Below are 18,315 nucleotides of genomic sequence, written 5' to 3'. Positions count from 1 at the left end.
CTTGTTGTAGTTCCCTAATGGAACTGTATATGTAAAAAACAAAAAGTTCTTAAAAAAAAAAAAATCAATAAAAAAAAATTTTAATCTAAAAAGTCAACTCACTCCCCCGCCCCATTCCACAAAATGAAAATACTTATACAAAAATTACACATCATGGGCATTGTTGCATGCAAAAACGCGCATACTATTAAGATCTGAAAATATTTAGCCCACAAGACAAAGCAGGAGAAAAAAAAAAAAAAAAAAAAAAGGACGATTTGTACGTTTTGGGCCGCTTAATATATAATATTATAATATAATATTGTGTGCATTATACCCACCGGTGCCAAGACTAGCCAGCGGATTTGGCCCCTGTACTTTTGTGGCCTGCCAAAAACCATGAATTCATGTGTAACCATGAGCATAAAATTTAAAGAGAAAAACAAAAGAAACTCACTTCACATGTGTTGTAATCTTCAGAGTCCAACAGACCACACAATTTTGGCAACAGCTCTGGCCAGTTCTGTAGCTCTCCCTTTGAAGCAATTGTTGTGATCAGGATACCTAGAAAGTCAAAGACAAGTTACAAATCACAAGTAAGCAATAAGAGGGTCTAAATGACGACTAGGACCCACAATAGGAGTTAGGCTACTTTCACACTTGCGGCAGAGTGATCCGGCAATCTGCATGCAAACTGACAGCATTTGTAGACGGATCTGGATCAGTCTTACAAATGCATTGCAAGAACGGATCCGTCTCTCTGTAGGTCATCCGGAGAAACGGATCTGTTATATATTTTTTTCACATTTTTACTGGAAGGACGGATCCGACACTAATACATTTTAATGTAAATTAATGCCGGATCCGGCATCCGATCCGGAATTCTGGACGGAGATAATACCGTAGCATGCTACGGTATTTCCTCCATCCAGAACGCCGTTCAGTGACTGAACTGAAGACATCCTGAATAGATTGCTCTCCATTCAGAATGCATGGGGATAAAACTAATCAGTTCTTTTCCGGTATAGAGCCCCTAGGACGGAACTCTGTCCCGGAAAAGAAAAAAAGCTAGTGTGAAAGTACAAATAAAAATAAATAAATAATCCACATTATCCAGCAGGCTCTGAAACCTGCCCAGGATGCCACACACTTGACAGGAATTTGAATTGTAGAAGAAAAAAACCTACCCACTGTCGCTCGAATTAAGGGAGACGAGTCCCCGATGTTATTCAGACATTCAATCTTGATAAAGTCGGTAACTCCATTAGGAAAATTGTGAAAATGAGCTTTAACATTATTTTTCAGGATCAGCCCACTCAAAGACCTTGTAGGTTCATCTGGAAGAGAAAAGATTTGGGGATTGTGACACATGGTTTTAATGACAGTCGCCATCATCTTCTGTTAGGCTACTTTCATATTAGCGGTTTTTTGCGGAACAGTCATGGATCTGCAAAAAAAACGCTTCCGTTACAATACAACCGCATGCATCCGGTTGTATTAGGTCTTATATAGCCATGACGGATCTGTCATGAACACCACCGAAAGTCAATGGGGGGACGGATCAGTTTTCTATTGTATCCAAGAAAACGGTCCCCATTGACTTACATTGTGTCTCGGGACAGATCAGTCTTGCTTGCAGCGTTATGCTGTCTGCTGTGGGGACGCAACTAGAGATGAGCAAATTTCATATTTTGAAATTCGTTCACTTGTAAAAGGTGAATTGCGTTATGGATTCCGTTACCACGGACCATAACGCAATTCTGTGACAGGAGGCATTCCGTTATAATAGAAGTCTATGGGCTGCATAACAGATCCGTCCCGTTTTTGTTATGCAGGGGAGTCTTCTCCTGCATAACAGAAACGGGGCGGATCCGTTTTGCAGCCCATAGACTTCTATTATAACGGAATGCCTCCTGTCACAGAATTGCGTTATGGTCAGTGGTAACGGAATCCATAACGCAATTCACCTTTTACCAGTGAACTAAGCAAACAAATTTCATATCTGGAAATACGCTCATCACTAGACGCAACTAAACGGAACGGAATGCATTTTGGAGCACTGTTTCATTCAGTTTTGTCCCCATTGACAATGAATGGAGACAAAACTGAAGCATTTTCTTCTGCTATTGAGACCCTATGGCGGATCTCAATAGCGGAATGTGAAAGTAACCTTATAACTACCCTGAAGGCTACAATCAGTTTATTAAAGAGGAGCCAAACTGAGATTTAACACGGTTTTTTACAAAAACAAATAAAAAAAAATTATACTACATTTTAGGAGGAGGACGCTAAAAGCAATTTGTACATTTGAGAGGGGGGAAGGAGGGGAAGGAAAAAGTACTTGTTATATACAAAATCCACACATGTTAGTCACCAGTTATTTATCGTATTTTTCGCTTTATAAGATGCACCTGATTATAAGACGCACCTAGGTTTTTGAGGAGGAAAATAAGAAAAAATATATTTTGAACCAAAAGGTGTGCTTTTGGTGGATTTTGAACTAATGGTCTGGGGATGACACTTATGGGGGTGGGGGGGATCTGTGGATGATGCACTGTTATGGGGGGGGGGAATCTGTGGATGATGCACTGTTATGGGGGGGGGAATCTGTGGATGATGCACTGTTATGGGGGGGGGAATCTGTGGATGATGCACTGTTATGGGGGGGGGGGGATCTGTGGATGATGCACTGTTATGGGGGGGGGGGGATCTGTGGATGATGCACTGTTATGGGGGGGGGGGGATCTGTGGATGATGCACTGTTATGGGGGGGGGGATCTGTGGATGATGCACTGTTATGGGGGGTGGGGGGATCTGTGGATGATGCACTGTTATGGGGGGGGGGATCTGTGGATGATGCACTGTTATGGGGGGGGGGGATCTGTGGATGATGCACTGTTATGGGGGGGGGATCTGGGATGATGCACTGTTATGGGGGGGGGATCTGTGGATGATGCACTGTTATGGGGGGGGGGGATCTGTGGATGATGCACTGTTATGGGGGGGGGGGGATCTGTGGATGATGCACTGTTATGGGGGGGGGGGGATCTGTGGATGATGCACTGTTATGGGGGGGGGATCTGTGGATGATCGCACTGTTATGGGGGGGGGATCTGTGGATGATGCACTGTTATGGGGGGGGGGATCTGTGGATGATGCACTGTTATGGGGGGGGGGGGATCTGTGGATGATGCACCGTTATGGGGGGGGGGATCTGTGGATGATGCACTGTTATGGGGGGGGGATCTGTGGATGATGCACTGTTATGGGGGGGGGGGATCTATGGATGATGCACTGTTATGGGGGGGGATCTATGGATGATGCACTGTTATGGGGGGATCTATGGATAATGCACTGTTATTGGGGGGGGGGATCTATGGATGATGCACTGTTATTGGGGGGGGGGGATCTATGGATGATGCACTGTTATTGGGGGGGGGGGGATCTATGGATGATGCACTGTTATTGGGGGGGGATCTATGGATTGATGCACTGTTATTGGGGGGGGGGATCTATGGATGATGCACTGTTATGGGGGGGGGGATCTATGGATGATGCACTGTTATGGGGGGGGATCTATGGATGATGCACTGTTATGGGGGGGATCTATGGATGATGCACTGTTATGGGGGGGATCTATGGATGATGCACTGTTATGGGGGGGGGGATCTATGGATGATACACTGTTATGGGGGGGATCTATGGATGATACACTGTTATGGGGGGGGATCTATGGATGATACACTGTTATGGTGGATGTGTGCTGTGACACATAGGGCCATGAGGGGGGCCAGCATAAGATGCTATATGTGTGGGTGACACACATAGCATCTTATGCTGGTCCCCCTCATGGCCCTATGTTTAACAGAATTACAGTACTTTATTCTTTGAATGTAAAATCTTTCTTTAATCCTGAATCAATCGCTCTCCTTTCGATAAACTACCCTGATCGCCTGCATCAGTACTCACTATGAATGCAGCATGCGGTCCGGCCGGCGTGTGACTGACGTCACGCTCCTCCCACTTCATTAATGAAGCAGGATGAAGCCATGCGCCGGAGGGACCGCACTCTACATTCATAGTGAGTACTGATGCAGGCGATTAGGGTAGTTTATCGAAAGGAGAGCGATTTATAAAGGATTAATGAAAGATTTTACATACAAAGACTTCTGTGCATGGGGCCCGGTGTAATACAGTGACTGCACCGGGCCCCACTCTGAGTTGCCTCCAGCCTCTCCTCCCTCCCCGCACTGTGACTGATGTATCGCCGGCCACACTGCAGCATAGCGGCTGGCGATATATATCAGTGTCAGCCCTGTAAAAAAAAAAAAAAAAAAAAGAAAGAAAAAGGTCAACCATCGACTTATAAGACGCACTGTCATTCCACCCCCCCCCCCCCCCTCCCGGTCGGGCACCTGCTACTCTGCAGGTCTGACATGCTCTCCACTGTGACCTGATGAGCACAATGTCAGGTCATAGTGCGTGTCTCCATGTACTACGTTCTTACACTGTGTGCATCAGGACGTAGTGGAGAGTGAGCTGGAGCTGCAAAGTAGTAACAGTGCCCGATCAGGAAGAGAGATCGGAGCATGGGGTGGAGAGTGCTTCCTGGCCTCACAGCTAGAGACGCACTTGAAGCAAAGAGCCGCATGTGGTCTATTTCTTACACAAGTCAGACCATATTTCTGGCAGAGGTGAGATTTAAATCAGATCGATTGGCCATGGACACAGACCTAGTTAGAAGGGTACTGGCCTGATTGGAAGGAAATTGGTCAGATATCTGTAAGAACCCCTACACACTCCCCACTACCAATCCCATAACACAGACGGATTTCTCAGTGGTCAGCGAAAGAGAAGTCAGGCGCGTCTGACAACCTGCAACACTAAGAGCGGTTTTCCTAAATGCAGCAGCAGGATTCTTCTCTCAGATGTTCAGCGACCACCTGGCTGCTTATAGAGCCTTTGTAACCCAGTCTCCTGAGGGGTACAGTGTGAACGGGCTCTACACAAGACAACTGCCCAGTATTTCTCTGGTCTAGCATGTGGATATAATACTGGCCAGACAGCAACAGGTTAGCTTGCCAAAAAAAGAACACCAGGCCTCCCACAACATACACACCATGGGGTGCAGATACTCAATGTATTCGCAAAGCAATTACAAGTGGTTTCGGTCATGCTTATTCATGCCTAAGCTACAAAGTGGTACCATCGTGCCCAATTTTTCCCTCCATGGCTTAAAGGGGATCTCTGGGAATTAAATAAATAAAAATACTTAAATATTACTTTATAATAAATCTATTCCTAAATACCTTTCATTAGTTATAATGGCTCATTTTGTCTGAGGAGCAATCACTAGGAGAAATAAAATGGCCGCCGTCCTACCAGTACACACAGAGTGTCTTAATCACACAGGAGGACAAGTTAATTCACAACACTGAGCTGAAGAGCAGCCTCATCCTTTTCTCTGCTCTGTGGGAATGGAAATGATGAGGAGACATGAAGTACAGAGGAGGGTGGGGGTAATGGGCAGCAGCACTTGTAAACAGTCTCCATCACCACAGTCGGTCCGGTCCGTCCTCTCTGTACAGGTCTCCTCATGACCTCCATTCCTACAGAGATTCAGATAAAGTTCATAACAGCTGTATTCAGGATCATAATCATAATCATAATCCCTGACAAGCAGAGCAGAGAGGAGGAGGCAGCTCTTTACCTCCGTGTTGTGACGCAACTTGTCCTCCTGTGTGGTTAGGACAGGTTTTGTGTCTACCAATAGGACAGCAGCCATTTTCTTTCCCCTGATGATTGCTCCCCCGACAAAACGAGTCATAACAAATGAAAAAGGTATAAGGAAACATATTTATTAGGCTACATGCACAAACTTATTTTGTTTCCGTTCATTTTTTATTTTTTTTGCGGATAGGATGCAGACCCATTCATTTCAATGGGTCAGAAAAAAAATGCGTACAGCACACCATGCGCTGTCCGCATCAGTATGTCCGTTCCATAGCCCCAAGAGAGGGGGGGGGGAAAAAAGATGGCATATGGATGTCATCAGTTTTTATTTTCGGACCGCAAACAAAACACATACGGTTGTGAGCATGTAGCCTTATAAAGTAATATTTAAGCAATTTCATTTTCTTAATTCCCAGGAAACCCCTTCAAAGCGGTTGGGACCAGGAACAAGATTTAACACATCCTCATGAGAGGCGATAGCGAGTCCAACTGTTAATAGGATTTTTGAGCGTCCTATGAATGTGGCTGTTTGAATGGACCAATTGGGTGCATGTGGGACCACCATTCCATTCACAGTCTATGGGACTGTAGAGCACAGATCTGCTACCTCTGCATCCCAGAGAACTGAATGGGACCAGATTTCTCATGATCAGTGGGGGTCCAAGCCATCATACCATGTATTACCAATCCTGTGGTAAGGTGTTAATCTTTTGCGGCCCTATTTAAGTGAATGGGTCCGCACCAGCGCAACAAAAACTGCGGCTCGGATGCGGACCAGACAGGTCGTGTGCATGAGGCCTTAAAAGGAAAATGGTAACCAGCTGTCTATTTAGAGATTTCAAAGAGGAATAAGATAGGAACATTAGAATGCACAGATGCGTCAGAATTTAATAGAAAAAAATAAAAAATAATATTGACTAAAATAGTTCTCCTATATAATATTCCATGTAGAAAGAGGAAGAAAAAAGGTGAGATCCATGAGGCAGATAGTGTTTTCCTAGCCGCCTACCTCAGGAGGCTTGCAGCTCTCATCTCAGATTCTACAGATCTTTTCAATTACAGCTTCTTTTGTCACCAATCCTACCCTTGCTGTCACAGATGGTGAATCTTATTTAGTTATATGAGAACTCTTCTAGTCAAAAGCAGATTTTTGAACAAAAATCGCTGAAATTTTCTGCCAAGTATACCCAAATAACCTCCCAAAACAAATGTATTAACGGCCAAGGCAGGACAATAGAAGTAGGCAAGGACAGCAACACAAAATACCGCCGCAGCAGAACCAAACACCACAGTGCAGCACACTATACCGCCCCAGCAGAACTAAATACCACAGTGCAGCACAATATACCGCCGCAGCAGAACCAAACACCACAGTGCAGCACACTATACCGCCCCAGCAGAACTAAATACCACAGTGCAGCACAATATACCGCCGCAGCAGAACCAAATACTACAGTGCAGCACACTATACCGCCCCAGCAGAACTAAATACCACAGTGCAGCACAATATACCGCCGCAGCAGAACCAAACACCACAGTGCAGCACACTATACCGCCCCAGCAGAACTAAATACCACAGTGCAGCACAATATACCGCCGCAGCAGAACCAAACACCACAGTGCAGCACACTATACCGCCCCAGCAGAACTAAATACCACAGTGCAGCACAATATACCGCCGCAGCAGAACCAAACACCACAGTGCAGCACACTATACCGCCCCAGCAGAACTAAATACCACAGTGCAGCACAATATACCGCCGCAGCAGAACCAAACACCACAGTGCAGCACACTATACCGCCCCAGCAGAACTAAATACCACAGTGCAGCACAATATACCGCCGCAGCAGAACCAAACACCACAGTGCAGCACACTATACCGCCCCAGCAGAACTAAATACCACAGTGCAGCACAATATACCGCCGCAGCAGAACCAAACACCACAGTGCAGCACACTATACCGCCCCAGCAGAACTAAATACCACAGTGCAGCACAATATACCGCCGCAGCAGAACCAAACACCACAGTGCAGCACACTATACCGCCCCAGCAGAACTAAATACCACAGTGCAGCACAAAATACCGCCGCAGCAGAACCAAACACCACAGTGCAGCACACTATACCGCCCCAGCAGAACTAAATACCACAGTGCAGCACAAAATTCTGCCCCAGCAGAACTAAATACCACTGTGCAGCACAAAATACTGCAGTCTGCACCACAATATGAAAATGAATTATCGTCCCAAGTACGGCAATACAGTTGAATTCAGGAGAGACCTGAATAGGTGCAGTTGCTCCTACATTAATGAATGCCGAGAGCCAGATCTATATGTACCTGACTGGCGGTCAAGAGGGGGGCTTGGGTGGCCTTCTGGGCATATACCCACCGGGAAATTTCCCTGCCAGTCCACCTATGATAGACTCTAAACATCATGCCCATTTAACCCCTTCCCACATTATCACAGACATGTACGTGAGCGAATGTGGCTCCTTGCCTCATCCTCACGTGCATGTATGTGATCGGATCGGGTGAGTGCAGGAGCTGCACCCACCTGATCCGCAGCACGGGCCCAGCTGTTACTGATAGCCAGGCCCCTGCTGCATCCGCCGGCATCGGTGTGTGCAGTGATGCCGGTGGATTAACCCCTTCACGTGCAGCGCCGATTGCCATGGCAGCCCCGATGCCTTACACAGGAATCTGAGCCTGCCAGCTCCGGAAGCCCAGGAGATCCCGCCTGAGTGCTGGGTCTCCTAGGCAACTGTCAGCATCTCACACAACTGTCAGCATCTCGCTGTGTGAGATTCTGACAGTTCAGTTCTGTACAATACAGAATGTGTTGTACTGAATTGAAACAGGGATCAAACCCTGAAAAGATAGTCACACAGTGGGACAAATATAAAAAGTAAAATGGAGACAAAAGGGTTTTGGTTTATTTATAATAAAAAATTTAAGTGTTAAAAAAAAAAAAAAAAAAAAAAAAAAAAAAAGCGTCCTTTCCCCAAAAAAATAAAAAAAATTGTACAAAGGAAAAGTAGACATATTATATATCGCCGCGTTCATATATACCGGCTCTATAAAAATATCACATGACCTAACCCCTCAAGTGAACACTGTAAAAAAAGTGAAATTAAGGCCTTATGCACAAGACAGTTGTGCGTTTTGCGGTCTGCAAATCGAGGATCCACAAAACACGGATGGCGTCCACGTGACAGCCTTTAATACAACTGCCTATTCTTGTCCACAAAATGCGGACAATAGGACAGGTTATTTTTTTTTATGGACCATGGAACGGAGCAACAGATGCGGCCCCATTGAAGTGAATAGTGAATGGGTCCGCATCCGAGCCGCCAAAACTACGGTTTGGATGCCAACCAAAACAACGGCCATGTGCATGAGGCCTAAAACTTGGCTAAAAAATAAAAATAAAATTGTGTCACCTTACATCACAAAGTGCAACACCAAACGATCAAAAAGGCTTATGCCCTCCAAAATAGTACCAATTTAACAGTCACCTCACCAAAACTGAGCCCCTACCTAAAACAATCGCCCCAAAAATAAAACCAAGGCTCTCAAGACTATGGAGACACTAAAAAGTAGACATTCGGTATTGCCATGTCCGTAACTATCTGCTGTATAAAAATATCACATGATTTTGCGGGGCCGCGCTCCAGAAAATGCGGATGCAGAGAGCACATAATGTGCTCTCCGCATCCTGTTCTGCCCCATTGAGAATGAATGGGTCTGCACCAGTTCCCGATATTGCAGAACGGATGCGGACGTCTGAATGGAGCCCAAAACATGAATTTTTTTCATTTGTTTTAAAAATACTGTTATTGTGTAAAACTTTAATAAAAAAGTTGACATATGCCACGTCCATAAACAACCTGCTGTATAAAAATATCACATGATTTAACCCCTCAGGTGAACACCAAAAAAAAAAAAAAAAAAATTGTCACCTTACATCACAAAAAGTGTAATACCAACTGATTTAAAAAAAAACAAAAAAAAACAAACACACACACACACACCTTTCAGAATATGGAGACAAAAATAAACTTTTCAAAAGTGCTTTATTATGAAAAACTGAAACTACCCAAATTTTTTTTGTCATATTTGGTATTTTCGCGTCCGCAACAACCTGCTCTATAAAAAATACCACATGATCTAACCTGTCAGATGAACATTGTAAAATGACAAAAAAATAAAAATGTGCCAAAACAGCTATTTTTTGTTACCTTTAACAAAAAGTGTAATATAGAGCAACCAAAAATCATACGTACCCTAAAATAGTACCAACAAAACTGCCACCTTATCCCGTAGTTTCCAAAATGGGGTCATTATTTGGAGTTACTACTCTAGGGCTTCATCAGGGGAGCTTCAAATGGGACATGGCCCTCCAAAAACCATACGGCGTTCCTTTCCTTCTGAGGTGTGCCCGTACAGCAGTTTACGATCACAAATTGGGTGTTTCTGTAATCTACTGAATCAGGGCAATAAATAGAGTTTTGTTTGGCTGTTAACCCTTGCTATGTTACTGGATTAAAATGGAAAATCTGCCAAAAACTGAAATTCTCAATTTTCCTTTAATGCTTGTGGAACACAAAGGGTTAACAAAGTTTGTAAAGTCAGTTTTAAATACCTTAAGGGGTGTAGTTTCTAAAATGGGGTCATTTTTGGGTGGTTTCTATTATGTAAGCCTCACAAAGTGACGTCAGACCTGAACTGGTCCTTAAAAAGTAGGTTTTGGAAACTTTGATTTTCAAGATTTGCTTCTAAACTTCTAAGCCTTCTAACGTCCCCAAATCTCAATTTAGAGGTGGAAGAAAAACCCCACCATGTCAAATGGTGACATTTTTTTCCATTGAAGTCAATGAATAGCTACAAATAGTGGATTCCATGGTGCAAAAAGGCAGTTGCTTGTGATGAAATCCGCTGCAGAGTGCTAAACCAGGCATATCAACCACAGTCAATGGCTCCATGCTTTCTCTAGTCTCACATATCCACTACTTGTGGATAACCTTTATGTCCTGTCCTACAAAAAGCTCATCTCCGGCTCTTCAATGGCACACAAATTCTGTTCAACATACAAGGCCATCACAATCCATCCCCTCCTCACATCTCTGCCCTGATCTCACCATACATGAACACATGTAACCTCTGATCTACATAAATGTACCTCTTACCGCGCCTCTTCATTTGGTACATTTTACTACAGTGGCTCTTTTCCAAGACTGGCAAGCGAAACGCAGGGCACACACTACTTTGACACGACTGTGGACTCAGAGACCATTGGACACAACTGACTTATGTGCGGATCTGGTTACCACAGGTCACATGTGGACATATTAACCTACTGCCATATGCCGCAACATGGACAATGCACACAGAAGGCACTTACTGCCCGAACGTCGCCCCTAGGCACTTGCGAGCCCTCATTTGCATATCATTAGAACAACGTTGGTGCCGTTTACGAACATCAAAAGAAAAGAACAAAAAAGGTACAAATAAAATCATCTTTATTTGTGCTACAGCATTACGTAAGCAGCGCAGAGGGTGACATATTGGAGAGACTCCCTTTAAGGCTCTATGCACAACTATTTTGTATCCGTGTCTGATCCACATTTTGTGTTTTGCACACAGCCATTCACTTCTATAGGTCTGCAAGTCATTGCAGACAAGTCATTTTTTTTTATATAATTGTCTTTTTATTAATGCAAAAAAATAAGCATACTAGAGTATTGTCATTTTTGTATGAGAACAAGAATGTTGAACAAATACATTCTAGGGAAGAACATTGGGCCATAAACATATGCAATCACAACAGTGTTGAAAGAAACCTATATAAAACTAAGGCAAGAAATCCATTTTGATGACCAGTATGTTACCAGTATGTTACCAATACCATTCTAACAGGCATGGTATTCTAGGAGAACGTATTGCTTAGTCCACAAATGGAAATTAGTAGATAACAAGCGTATACAAAAAGCACTAAGAAAAATAAGAGACTAAGACAGGACAAGACGAGAAATAAATATATAGTATAACGGGTTATAACAGATTGTAGATGAGTGATATATCTGCGGGCATCATGCTCATTTTCAATAGAATTGATGCGGGCTGACATGTTTGAGATCTTGGCGTAAGGAGGATATTGCTGATTTACAAGAGCTTCTCACTTCTGCAATTAAGGCCTTAAAGTCTTCTTTAGTGGGGAGTAGTTGTAGTTTGATGAAGCATGATGGAGGATTGCGGCACCCCTTCCTCCCCATCTTCCACTTGATCTGACAATTGCTCCCAATTTATGGTTTCCCCATCATTTCTGAGGACTGTGACAGCTCTGTGGGGTCCCCAGGGGGATCATTCCAGTCACGCACATGGCGCCACTAATCTATATTGGAGAAAGTGGCTTTAGTGTCCCTTATGTGAAGGGTGAGGGGGGGTAGTTTCTTCCCCGTGAGACACAATCCCTGGGCTCTTGATTATAGTGAGGCAGCGGAGCTCGTCTATCACACCACCATCTTCCTAAACGTTCAGGCCAGCCAGAAAAATGAGGAGTGCACACAGTAAATGGCAGTATTTAATGGTTTGCGGACCGCAATACGGGCACAGTCGTGTGCATGAGGCTTTATACTGCTTTTTAAACCTGGTGCACACACGTAAAATATACATGGGTAAATCAAAGGGAACCTTTATGGCAACACACTAACCCTACAGAGGGCATTCCCAAAAAAATGCTTGGACACTGTGGCAATTAAAGACCGGTCATTGTCAAACCGCTTTTATTCTTCAGTCTACAAAGGCTGAAGAACGTCACAGAAAGAGAAAACCCAAATCAGAAAAACGTTCGACACCAAAAAGGCTTGAACAGTGGAGAGAAGCACAATAGGCTCTATTGAAAGGGGCCGCGCTCAGCCCTGCCTATTGTGTGGGGGCAGATCAGAGCTCTACTGATAACCCTGCATCTACAGTGAGGATCACAGACATTGCTGGATTCAGGTTTTTATACCAAGTCAAACAAGCAGAGTTGGGGAAAAGATTAGGGAGTACACACTCCCAAGCCTTGGCAAAACGCCTCCCTGTTCCTCTTGGCATTAAATATGTGGTTCCTGCATGGACCTGCTGTATAGCAATATACAGAGGCTGCTACAGCTGGTCACGAGCAGCTTTTGGCAGAGCTCCCGCAGAGGCTTCCAACCAAACAGCACCTACAACATCTCTACTAAGGTGTGCTCTATGTAAGGGCTCATGCACACGCCCATATGCATTATGCTGTCTGCAAAAAATACGGATGACGTGTGCATTCCGTATTTTGAAGAACGGAACAGCTGGCCCCTAACAGAACAGCCCCATCCTTGTCTGTAATGCGGACAATAATCAGACATGTTCTATCGTTTTGCGAAACGGACATATGGAAACTGAATGCACACGGATTAACTTTTTTTTTGCAGACCCATCGGAATGAATTGTTCTGCGTACGTTCCACAATAAAAACGGAAAGGACACGAAAAGAAAATACGTTTGTGTGCGTGAGCCCTAAACCTGCAGCAATGCATCTTACACCTTTGTATAAGGCTTCATACACTCTGCAAACAGATCTGCAAAATATGGACATGTTCTTTAACTTGCAGAAAAGCCATAGGGATCTGCAAAAAAATATTTTTTTTTTTATTACAAATAGTATATGGCCCCAAAGACATGAATGGTGCAGTGTGCGATCCACAAAAAAGGGAACAAAAGGATGCAAATGAGCTCATAAGTTCTGCCTCTGATGCCACCAGATGTAAGGCAGCTATCCTATATGTCAGTGTTCTACCCCTTTAAACAGGCCTTGAGAAATGACTCGTATATTAAATAAGCCAGCACCTCATCTGCAGACAGCCGTTTTAGGGAATTTCAGCGAAATATTTAAAGGGTCGAACATTGATTTATAGGTCCCGAAACAGCTGTCTGCAGATGAGGTGCTGGCTTATTTAATATACGAGTCATGTCTCAAGGCATGTTTAAAGGGTAGAACATTGACATATGATAGCTGCCTAACAACTGGTGGCATCAGAGGCAGAGCTTGTTAAGCGCTCATTTCCATCACTTTCTTCCCATATTTCCCAGGAGCCTGTATGGCCTAACAGGGCTCGACAAATCCCAGGCGCCAGGTCGATCAGGAATTTTGTCCTGGCTCCTGGGTATTTGCCCCTGCTTGAAAATAGGCCCAGCACACCAGCAGCCAGGCGCAGCCACTGGAGGGTTAAGCCGAGTGACATCACTCCCTCTCCCCGCTGACGGTCAGTGTCAGCTGGCCGCGGAGTGACACATGACATGTAAGTGTCAGCGCTCACCTGCCACATGTCCCGGGAGCAGCGCAGGTGACTACGGTGGGGTTTCCGTTTTCCTGTACGAATACTCTTCCAGCGTCTCATCACCGTAAAGCCTCATGCACACGCCGTGGAACATGGACTGCGTGATACTGGCCTGCACTTCTGAGTGCAGGAGCGCACGGCGTCATGGCAACCAATCCAGGCCGGTATCACACGGCCCGTGTTCCACGGACGTGTGCATAAGACTTAACGCACTCACAGGACTCCAAAATCCCTCCGACAAACAGGACCGCAGCCCCAACCCCTCCCCATCACAGCATGGGATGTAGATCCGGCAAGAGCTGGAACCAAATCCCGGCCTGGACTCAGTGCGAGTCCACAGCGGAGGAAGCACAAGGACGGCCCAGGAGACTCAGACAACCGCAACTCCATTATTCCCCGGGACAACAGAAGGGCAGTGATCCCGCAGTGACAGCAGATACAGGCGGCAATGAGTGACATTTCTCTTCAAACCCAGCGCTGCTTCAGTTTCATCTAGTCACAAAATAAGTTTACAAGAGAAGAACTATGAGATGAATGATGAGCCAGAACCAAGCATCCTGGGGAAGGGATCTCAGTTCTGTCAGCTGCAGCGCAGGGATTACACACACACAGTGACGTCACGGCGCAGGGATTACACACACGGTGACGTCACGGCGCAGGGATTATACACACAGTGACGTCACAGTACACTGATAATAAACAACGCCCATGTTGTTTGGTTTTAGACTTCTTTATATGTTAATCTAAGAGGTGTTATTTTTGTAGCTGAAAATAAGACAAAAAATAAATGCTCCTAACTTTAGCTGGCTCCTAGATTCCAAGGAAATTTGTCAAACCCTTGCCTATAAGTCTCCTCACAACAATTAAGTCAATTGTGCCACTTAGGCTCTGCTTGGGCCATGCGTTTGGCCAAAAACACATTTTTAAGCAACTTAAATAAACATTACTCTTTAAATATAAGGTTATTGGTATCCGGGTATAATACGATTTCTTATTTTATAATTCCGGTTTGTGGACCATGAAGATGCGCATGGTAACACATCTGTTACCTGAATCATTTCACAATCCTGCTGTATTTATGGACCGTTTAGGATTGTGCCCCGAAAACTATTCTACATTACTGAAACGAACACCTGGATTTTAACACTTTTGTAATTGCATGCAATCAAAAATTTTGTGCAGCCATTGAGCAACTCAAAAAGTATCTGTATAGCGCCACCTGCTGTGCTTGTTCTTTTCCTATTTCACCATCCACCTCACTGAGTTGGTCGCGGATGCTCAGTTTAAATCTTTAACTGCCAGCGGGCATATTTTTCTGTTAGAAGCTGTAGCAGCTATAGGGAAAGAGCTCCAGCTCCTCCGCCCGCTTCCCCGACTGAACACTTGTGTGAAATTAGCCTATTTCAAAATTACTTGCACATGGTTCACCCACTTCTGTATCTATACAGGACACTCAATAGCAGATTTCCCTTGAACGGCACCTGTCAATGAGTTACATGTAACATGCATAAATATTCAAAGGCTAGATGGTAAGAAACATAGCTGTATAGCAGGGGTGGCCAACCCGCAGGGGAGCGGTCCGGCCAGCTCTTACTCTCCTATCTACATATGCGGCTGGCAGGGGAGCAGGCCAGCTATTCCTCTACTTTGCACTTGTCTCAGCAGCGCTCTCCAGTGGCGTGCTAAGGAGGGGGGGGGGGGGGGGTGCGGTCCGCCCTGGGTGCCTGAACACAAAAGCAATGAGCGCTTCCATCAATACAGATAGAAGCACTGATAGACTTCTCCCTGCTCCACCATTTAGCCTGCAGCCACGGATCGCACTGCTGGCCTGTGTGGGCAGAGCCTGTAGCCCGGGCATCTGCATAAGCCCCGCCCACACAGTGCTGCAGAGCGATCTGTGCCTGCAGGGAATAGAGGACTGTGAGCTTCAGGAACGGGACAAGGTGAGCAGTTACTGTGTTTTTGTTTTTAATACAGAGGGGCACTCAGGACTATTAGTATGGAGGGGGCACAGAGACAGAGCATTACTACAATGAAGGGGGCACAGTGGGCATTACAACTGTGAGGGGGCACACAGCTATACAAAACTACTGTGAAGGTTGTACAATAAGGGCAATACTACTGTGAGGCGGGTACAATTTTTATTTTATTTTTTAAGTATTTGGGGGGGGGGGGGGAGCCACCTCAGATAAGACCCCCAAATCCTCATCAGACCTACAAAATAAGCCCCCCCCCCCCCCCCCCAGTGCCCACAAAAGACACCCCATGCTCACAACTCAGCTATTTCAAATCACCCCCAGGGTGAAAGGGTCATTCGAGCATGAGGGTGTCATCTGTGCATAGGCGGTCATCTAAGCATGAGGCGGACTGAATACAAGCCAGATTTGAAACACATTGTGAAAAACAAAGATTGCCAGAAGTCTCACTAAAGCCGTCTACATTACAGGTAGGAAAAGTGGTAGTTTATACTTTTAAATGTTTGAAAACTCAATTGCAGCAATACTGTTGTGTGCGCGCATATTTGTGTAAATGTATAGATTGTGGCTCCTGGCAGTCATACGTTTTCTTTTCTGGCTCTGTGCGTCAGTAAGGTTGGCCACCCCTGCTGTATAGGAACGACTATAAACAAGACTTCCAGCTATTCCAATTTATGTATCAAAAGCTTCCAAAAGCCATTACTCTTTTGTTGCTATAGCAATATCCGAGGGGAAAAATTATGCATTGTGCAAAAGCTTCTATGCATAAGTATGAGCCTGCACATCGAGGACACCATTAATCCTGACCAAATCCCCAACTCGATTTGCCATCTCCAGCCCTGCCTTCTGTTACATACTTTCCATTGATGTGCAGCAGTGCCATCAGGTCAGAGGTGGCTTACACCAGTGGAACCCAGGTACCCATCTACTGTTCGGAGAAGTCTAGCTAGAAAGGGTTATCATGGAAGAGATGCGGCCAAAAAGCCATGCCTTCGACGTTGAAACAAGGCCAAAGCCAAGTGACTCAACTAAGCATGAAAACAAAGGAACTAGGGTGCAGATGGCAACCGGTGCTTTGGGCTGATGGGTCAAAGCTTGGAATATCTGTCTAACAGTTGGTTTGCTGAAAGGTGGTACAATGAGCGTCTGTAGGCAACAGGGAAGCGTGGTGAAGGCTCCTTGCAAGCTTGAAACTACTTCAGCAAATGGAGTTAAGAGATTTGGTCAGGATTAATGGTGTCCTTGATGCTGAGAAAAACAGGCAGTTTTCCATCATGTAGGCGTCCGATTGGCTCCAAACTTATTCTGCGGCAGGACAACAACTCAAAAGCATATAGCCAGTTGTCACAAAGAACTATCTTCAGGATAGAGAAGAGCCTTGATCTCCTTACCATCCAGTCTGTCTGGGTTTACATGAGACAGAAGGATTTGAGCAAGCCTACATCCACATTCTCAAGATGTTTGGAGCAATCTCCCTGCCAAATTCCTTCAAAAACGGTGCACAAGTATACCTAAAAGAATTGATGCCGGTCTGAAGAAAAGGGGAGGTTACAGCAAATAAGGATCGGATTTAGATTTCTCATTTGTTTATTCACTGTGCATTTTGTTCATTGATAAAACTTAACATTTCTATATTTAAAAGCATTCTTACTTTGCAACCTTTTTATATAATACTGTAAAATAACCATAATCCACTCTTAATGTACATTTATCAGGGGAGGAGGGGAACGTATCAAGAGGCAACTGTATTCATGAATGGCAGTGTAAATACGCCACTTTACACCTCACCATTTCTAAAAAAGATCTTCTTACATTTGTAAGGCTAAAAACAAGTATTTAGCAGTAATATGAGAACATCTGGTCACTAGGAACCTGCTGCCTGACAAATCCATAAATGGGTTGACAAAAGGACCTCTTAGCAACGAGTCTCAGATGACTCCATTAAGCAAGATGTGTTAAAAGGGGATATCACATGATTAAAGAGGACCTTTCATACAATTTTATTAAGGGAGATATATACCTGTACTTGCAGACTGATGCTGCCACCCTGCTTGAATTTCTCCTGCTCAGTATGCTAATACTGAGCATCGGAGCAATGAGGAGGAGACCGAGTCTCTCTCTGTGGGCATCTCCTTCTCCCCTGGCTGTAGCGCGTCACAGCCAGGGGAGAAGGAGACACCCACAGAGAAAGACGACTCCTCATTGCTCCGATGCTCAGTATTAGCATACTGAGCAGGAGAAATTCAGCGGGGCAAAGGAGGCATATTT

At 44.8% G+C, this 18,315-nt stretch overlaps 1 protein-coding gene across 1 annotated transcript in view; it reads right to left on the bottom strand.

Annotated features, from left to right (window-relative positions):
• TNPO1 (transportin 1) overlaps positions 1–18,315 on the bottom strand; it is a 79,741-nt gene that overhangs the window by 47,120 nt on the left and 14,306 nt on the right. Inside the window, exons 3-4 of the mRNA XM_044276049.1 lie at positions 1,167–1,316; positions 437–543 (exon numbers count right to left, since the gene is read on the bottom strand). Coding sequence (XP_044131984.1) covers positions 437–543; positions 1,167–1,316 — 257 coding nt within the window. The remainder of the gene's footprint in view (positions 1–436; positions 544–1,166; positions 1,317–18,315) is intronic.

The sequence above is a fragment of the Bufo gargarizans genome, chromosome 1 (assembly GCF_014858855.1).
Source record: "Bufo gargarizans isolate SCDJY-AF-19 chromosome 1, ASM1485885v1, whole genome shotgun sequence".
In the NCBI taxonomy this organism is placed as follows: Eukaryota; Metazoa; Chordata; class Amphibia; order Anura; family Bufonidae; genus Bufo; species Bufo gargarizans.
The sequence above is the reverse complement of the archived record's forward strand: the minus strand, read 5'-3'. Positions and strand labels throughout refer to the sequence as shown.